The sequence below is a fragment of the Antrostomus carolinensis genome, unplaced genomic scaffold, assembly GCF_000700745.2.
Source record: "Antrostomus carolinensis isolate BGI_N321 unplaced genomic scaffold, ASM70074v2 scaffold5321, whole genome shotgun sequence".
NCBI lineage: Eukaryota > Metazoa > Chordata > Aves > Caprimulgiformes > Caprimulgidae > Antrostomus > Antrostomus carolinensis.
Genome location: NW_010291874.1, coordinates 118,659 through 126,293, shown reverse-complemented (window position 1 = coordinate 126,293; position 7,635 = coordinate 118,659). Strand labels below are relative to the sequence as shown.

General features: G+C 44.9%; 1 protein-coding gene across 1 annotated transcript in view; it reads right to left on the bottom strand.

Moving 5' to 3' along the window:
* Positions 1 to 7,635, bottom strand: part of ALK (ALK receptor tyrosine kinase) — a 108,444-nt gene that overhangs the window by 7,053 nt on the left and 93,756 nt on the right. Inside the window, exons 20-21 of the mRNA XM_010176753.1 lie at positions 3,153 to 3,250; positions 1,964 to 2,056 (exon numbers count right to left, since the gene is read on the bottom strand). Coding sequence (XP_010175055.1) covers positions 1,964 to 2,056; positions 3,153 to 3,250 — 191 coding nt within the window. The remainder of the gene's footprint in view (positions 1 to 1,963; positions 2,057 to 3,152; positions 3,251 to 7,635) is intronic.

Below are 7,635 nucleotides of genomic sequence, written 5' to 3'. Positions count from 1 at the left end.
CAGCCACTGGGCACATATCCTGTGCCCCATGCCACTGCCCAGAACACTATTCTGGGTCTTGAAAAGCAGGTCTTGTGGCGCCATGGCACCCCAGACAGAATTGAGTCAGAGAATAGGACCCCTTTCCAAAACAATCTCATAGACACTTGGGCCAAAGAACATGGCACTGAGTGGGTGTACCACAGTCTCTATCATGCACCAGCTTCTGGAAAAGTCAAACGATGCAATGGGCTGTTAAAAACCACACTGAGAGCAATGGGTGGTGTTAGCAAAAGCCACCTGGTTAGTCAACACCAAAGGATCTGCCAACTGAGCTGGCCCTGCCCAATCAAGACTTTTACGTACTGTGGAAGGGGAGAAAGTCCCTGTAGTGCACGGTAAGAATTTGCTTGGGATAACAGTTTGGGTTATTCCTGCCGTGGACAAAGGTAAACCCATTCATAGAATTGCTTTTGCTCAAGGACCTGGATGTACCTGGTGGGTAATGCAGAAAGAGGGAGAAGTTCAATGTGTACCTCAGGGAGACTTGATTTTAGGTGAAAATAGCCAATGAATTGCATATCATCATTATTATAGTTGTTGTGCATCACACTAACAGATTTATAATAAGTATTTTCCCAGGTTAACAAGGTGTGAACCCCGACAGAACCAGAACTGGCGCTGAGTGACTTCAAGATCAGTATCAGCAACTCTGGGCAAGGGACTCTACTGAATACACCAACCACGAAACTTGGACAGAGCATACAACAGAGACTACACACCACTCTCCTACTGTACCTGATGACACCAATGCCATTAACTGTACAATACCCGATGACATCAGCTCCCATTAACTGTGCAAAGTCCACATCATGTTTCTGCCTCAAGACTATTACAATAGATAGAACCCGAAGTTACCTAGTCACTAGTGGCCTCTGCCGGACACCTCTGTTACTCCAGATAATAAACTAGTGAAAAAAAAATGCACAGACATCTATATTGGCTTTTTTTTTTTATTTTTTTTTTTTCAAAAATAGTAGTAGTACTTAATCTAAACCTATTAGGAAGTATGACAACCTGAGCATGATGTAAATGGTATGGAATAAGGGGTGGATATTGTCCTAGTTTTTAGCTGGAAAAGAGCAGGGTTTCTTTTTAGTAGCTAGAATTGTGCTGCATTTTGCTTTCAGCCTGGGACTTGTTATGAGAGAGACACTGATAACATACCAGCGTATGCATTTTTGTCGCTGGAAGTGAAGGACTTCACGTTTTGTTAGTCTACAAGCACAAGATTTAAGGGGGTGAGGAATATTTAAATTAATAAGCTAAATTTGCATTTGGATATGCCAATGGGATATTCCATATCAATCATGTCATGCCCACTATATTAGTGAGGGTCTCTTCCTCTTTTGGCTCTCTCTGACTTTTGCTCTGGCTCTCACTCTTCCGGGATTGCAGTTTCCATTCAGGATTGTTGTTCCTCTGGGATCATTATCCGGGAACAGGCCGGGCTCGGTTGGCGGGTGGTGAGCAATTGCACTGTGCATCGCTCATTTTTATATTTTGCTACTTTTATTATTATTGCTACTAGTTTAGTTTTAGTATTATTTTAAGTTTTTTTTTCTTTCTATTAATTAACTGTTCTTATCTCAACCTATGAGTCTCCTTACCCTTGCTCCCCAGTCCTCTCCCCTATCCCCTGGGGGTGGGGGGAAGTGGGTGAATGGCTGTGTTGGCTGCTAGCCAAAGGCTAGCCCAGTGGAACTCGCACAATGACCCAGAAGAAAGCTGTCAGGAGTGGGAAAAGTCTCCAGAGCACAGTTAAACTACAGATGAAGGCAAACACCAAAAAGGCATTAGGCTGGGACTCATCAGGGTGGGATCTCTTCACTCTTGCCTTACTAGGGTTACACAGAGCAGCATATGAGCCTGCTCTCCTTTATCAAGCTTCCACTTGCAGGTACCCTAGGCTTAGCTCTGCTACCTGTAAATATCCCGGGCCATTCCAAAGTCTCCAATTTTAGCCACTCTCCCAGGCCCTCGACAGGTAAGGAGGCAGTTCCTGGCAGCAATATCCCTACAAGGAAAGGGAAGAAAAGCAACAGAAAGAGAAGAACCACTTAATAATTTGACAATTTTACAAGCCAAAAAGAAACCAAATAGTAATACCTACTTTCCTAAGCTGCAGAGAGCCCACAACAGCCAGAAAAGTCAGTGTTTATGGATAACTAGTGATGTCCCAAATTCCAATCTACCCCAACAGCAGGAGCAGTTCTGCTCTTTAACATTTTCTCTTTCAACTTCACGTAACATCCTGCAGCTGAAAGGACAGGCTTCCTGTGAGCCTCCCTTCACCCCAGAAGCTATTTTTAAGTCTCTAAGGAGTTGCAAGCAGTGGGGCTGATTTCAGCAATGTATTAGTCCCAACATCAAGCCGTCTGGGCAATGATCCACTGACCTGTTACTACTACGCTTGCTCAAATATTGTCAAATGGGTGTTGTACTGTCAGAGACAGGAAGAACAACCATGTGCAGATGTTGCTCTGAAGACTGAAAGTATGGGACTGAATCTGTGTATACAGATAAAGCTCCAGCTTTACCTCTATGGGGCTGAAGTAAACCTTGAGATCTGAATAACATGGTGGCACACCTTGCGAGTAGCTCTTTCAGAGGAGTAAACTACAGTCTCTCTCTACTCATCTCTACACAATGCTATGGGCAGAATTTTTTACATTTGCCAAACACCCTGTTCTGCAGGAGCAGGTAACAATAGTCATAAGGTGTTGCACTTCTGGCTGTAGTTGTACAGCCATTCTTCAAGGGGGAGAAGAAAAGGTTCCAGAATGAGAAGAAAGGCACTAAGCAAAATTTATGACAGGGAGAGCTTTGAAGACTTCTGAAGATTGTGTTTCCATTGGCAGAGCAGCCAAACAGGCTGCACAAGTGCAGGCACTGAGACAGAGCTCTGGATCTTTGGTAAAACTGCAGTCCTCTGCCACCTGATTCATATCAGCCTTTCTGTTAATTGCTGTTATCCTGATTTTATCTACCTTGTTTAAAGGTATCCAGCCACTAGAGCGCAGCAGGACATAAACATACCAAGCAGGGCATTACGAGTCTGTGCTGGCCTGTAGGCAAGCCATGCCCATGCTGACACAGGCGCATTCACCTACCTGTGAATGAAGTGGTTCTCCTCCAGGTACTGACACCCACAAGCAATGTCCCGAGCCACGTGGAGCAAGTCCAGCATGGAAAGGGAGGAGGGCTGATTCTACCAAAAGACAAGGGACAAATGTGGGTTAAACCCAAGAACATGACATGATTTGTCACTGGTACAGCACTGGGAACTCTCAAACAAGTGACAAAGCTCAGAAGTTAATACACAAAGGGACTGCAAAAATGTGCAAGAGAGAGTTCATCTCCATGAACATTGCAAAGGATGTGCAGGCACAATGTCATACAAATCCCAGGAACAGAATTGGAACAGCTGGATCTGACTTTCCAGCTCCATTGGGATGCCCCTGTAAGAATTTCCCCAGTTCTCATGGGAGTTGCTTCTCAATTTTCATCTTGATATTTGAGGAGATCTGTCACCTGAACTGGTCTCACTCAGTTTCTTTGTATTGTTGCTAGCTCCTTTCTGAAGTCACCTTGAACAATGAGAATGACATTTTGTATAATGGTATGAGTCACATTTGCTCTTTCCCTCCTCCACATCTGTGTAGGTTTTATTTTGTCCCTCAGAGCACTGACACAGGTTTGTGTAGCCAAAGGCTATGGAAGACTAAGGCTGCCAACTCCTTGTTCCTGCCCCTCTGGGAAGTCTCCTTGCCAGAAGGAGCTGGATGCTTTAGTGAAAAGGGCAGCCTTAGCCCCAGCTCATGTTTGCTGGCCTCTCAAGCCAAACCATCGGCTTCTGCACTGAGGTGTGAATCAGTGATCCCTGCAGCCAGTCCTGTGGGGGAGAAGGAAATAATTGCTGCCAGCCAGGTGATGACAAACAACTGGGTGGCAGTGACTGCTTATTCCACAGCAGCCATCTGCTAGCTAAGTGTTTATCTGTGGCCTTAGTTACTTTACCAAACAAGCCTACCCCACTCCCTAGCTCTCTCTTATGACACCTACCATTCTGCCCAGTGCCCAAAAGACACATCCACCCATGGGGCTCTCCCACTGATGCACCAACCAGCATGGGTTCCCCAGTGACACGGATTGCTGGCTCTGCCAGCCCATCTGTTGTGATGAAACCTTACCTCCAGACTGATGTGATGCTGTGCTGGCTATCCCACCTCATTGAAACCACTGCTAACTGTGACTGGAAATAAGCCCAGGCTCTGCAGCAGGAGCAGCAGTCAGGAGTTAAACAATGGGCAGTGGCTGGTAAAACCTAAAAAAGTTCTAACGTCTTCTGAAGAGATTAGGAAAAATCTAGCCTCGACACTTGACTGACAAAATAATTGAAAAATTATTTTGCTGTGTAAGCAAAGGCTGTTTTTTTAAGTGCAGTGCCATAAACCAAAATAGTTTTTTGACTATATATCACCTGCCTATATTTCATTATTTATATAGTATTGTTCTTTGTGTATATATATATACTTACCTGATTATTTAAAACACTGGACTGCATCTCCCCCTAAACCTTTCTTTTTGTAGAGTAACCATTTCCTGAAAACACACAGCCTCTCTCCCCTTCCCCTTTTGTGGGGAGGGGGGATTAATCTTTTTTACCTCCGTGAGTTAAAGTGACTCACCAGCTACACAAGATGGCTACAGTAAGAAAGGATGCATATGCCTTCTTTTTCTCTTTCAGGGCATAACCAAAGGGAAATGAATATCCTCATCTACCAATTCCCTCCTCTGCTAAGCAAGGGTCAGAAACCTGAAGTGAAAACTGAGTAAAAAGCCCAATTCTTTACTGAGCAATCGATTCCAGACCTGAGCTATACTGCAAGGCAGTCAGTAGGCTGAAGTCACAAGCTGATTTGAAAAGCATAGCTTTTTAGCTTTTTTCTCTTTTCCCCTTTTTTCCCCCTTCCTTCCCTTCCTTGAATGAATTCCTTCCACTTTTTATTAGCTAAATACTGTCCTAAAACAGATGTGACTGCCCAGCCAAGGACAATTTAGCCTTGTAATTTGTTTGAAAAATGGGGGTTTGGGATTCATTTTGCAAGGGAAGCAGCCTTGAGACACCAAAGGATTCACTTTACAGCTTTTGCTCCCCAGATGAATTGACAATGCCAGCTGCAATGCACTGCTGCTCAGCGGTGGGCACACTGGAAGCTCTAGTGTGATACCTCCCTGGGTGAGGCTGAATCTTGCTAAAGGTGAATGAAATTCTGTGTATTGTTCAGTGTAATCAATGCTCTGTGCAACAGGCTGCACAACACAAAGGAGGGGAATCATTTTATCTGTATATGATTTATCTTCCAAAGCTGTTCTTTGATTTCTGTGCTGTGTGTGAGAAAGATCAGCACCAAGCTTCCCAGAATGGACAATTCTGCAACGCTCATAATGAGCGAAGGCCCCAGTTCCAGGCGTCTCTCAATCTACTAGACTGGCTCTCTCCAGACAGGGGGGAAGGGATAATCCTGTAATAGAGGTGAAACTATTAGAAACGAGACAGAGAAACCCTTCAGGGCTGTAAACCTTCAACCCACAAAGGGGTTTGAATCTGAAGCTTACAGAGTAGACCTGGCTGGCATAAACTGACAATATTCCACAAAAGTCACTGGTATTGTATCAGTGATGTTGGGTGAACATTTTGCTTACACGTATGATCATTCTTGCTTAGAGTCCTGAAGAATCATTACATGTTAGCTGAAAATTGTTTTCATTATTTACATGTAGAACACAGAGGAACAACTTGCAAAAGCCTGTGCTGGCAGTAGCCTGATCTCCCATTAAGCTGGATCCCATGTCCTGACCTCATGTGGTAGGTTCTAGCTTCCCACCTCATATCCCTTACAATGTCTTAAGTTCCCCCTTCTCTTGCTCCACCTTCTCCTCCACCATTCCCTCTGCTCCCTCCCATGCATTTCAGTGGCTGACCACATGTCAATATGCTGCCTGTGTCTTGCTCCAGGTCTCACAGGTTCTCACTGGACAGTGGCAAGCCAAGTAAGACAGCTCAATGGCCACTCTAGTGTGGTACTTTCTCCTTCCTGGAGCCTTGGGAGATGTTAATGCCTTTGACACCTCTATTAAATTTGACTGAAACTGGCAAATGAATTTGAAGTTACTGGCATGGGAGGAGGGAGAGCAACTGGGGGATGAAGGTAGAGAATGAACACAAATCTTCTCTCTTCTGCAATCAGGCTGAAAGCAGAAGAAGGTGGGAAAGACAAGGTAGTATGGAAATCAGCTGGAACATATAAAACTGGAAAAAAGCAAGGGGCAATGACAACAGTAATTCATACAGTGGTTACTGCACAGTGAGCAGTGCACCTCTGCTACCGAGTCAGTCAGCTAGGTCTTGTGTATTCAGCCCATTCCTGTTGGGAAAAAATGCTCATAGAAACCTGTTTACTCTGCACTGTTCCTTGTCTTTCCTTTCCTTTAATAGGCCTGGAAAGCTAGACGTCCAGTCTGCTATGCCCACCTTCTGCCTGTCTTCCTTGAATGAGTAACAGGAGGAACAAAACAGCTCAGGGTTCATTCAGAGCAATGCAAAGATATAGTCACCAGTACTGAGCCACAGGCCTCATGTGCAGAGACTCTGCCACACCTCAAGTATTTGCAGATGGTAAATCCACTTCCACAGCTGGATCCTGTACTTCACAGAGCACAACACTCCCCACACATCTCATCTCTCATCAGTAAGTCAGTCTCCTAGCCTCATAGTTTCTGAGGCGGTAGCCAAGCATGTGCACCAGAGGCTGATTTCTCAGAGCTCAGAAGCGCTATTAGCCCTTCAGAAGCTGCTCTGGCAGCCAGACAATGAATTACCCTGTCATTCTCACCAGGCATCCATCACATGGGATGGTAGCAGAACTGGGGCAGGGCAAGGAGAAGGAACATGTTGGAAAGTGGAGCAGAAAAGCGTGGATCTGCATCAGCATACAGTCAGGTCGTCCACATTCACCCAACTGTTAAAAAAGGGACTGGAAACTTTTTCTGAATTAGTTCTAGCTTGCAACTGTCCACCTGCACTTGAACTTTCCCAAAAGTGCGACAGGCATGGGACAGATCAGAAAACGGCAGCATCAGTCCCAGGTCTGCTTCAGTCTTGGGGGCAAGTTAAATGCAGGAATAAGGGAGGATCTTCAAGGTTCTGTGAATAGCTCCTGTGTGTAGTAGTAGTTATGGTCACTCTCACATAACCTCATACAGGTCAGGAAAGACAATGAAAGAAGAGGAAAGGAAGGAGAAATTGTGAAGGCAGAAAGAGAAACAGCAAGGAAGTAATGTATGCTGTGCTTGGAGTGAACCATCCACCTCTTCTGACATTAGCTTTCACAGGGGTTGTTGCACAGAAATACTGCTAACAGAAACAGAAATCCTTGCATGCAAGGAGGAACTCGTGACTGGGGTAGGGGCAGACAGAAAAAAACCCCTCTTATCATAAGCCTCCCATGGCTGCATCCTATAAAGATCAAGGGCTTTTCATCCACAAAAACAATTGGTTCATTTTACTGCAAGTAGGTAAAAATTCCTGCT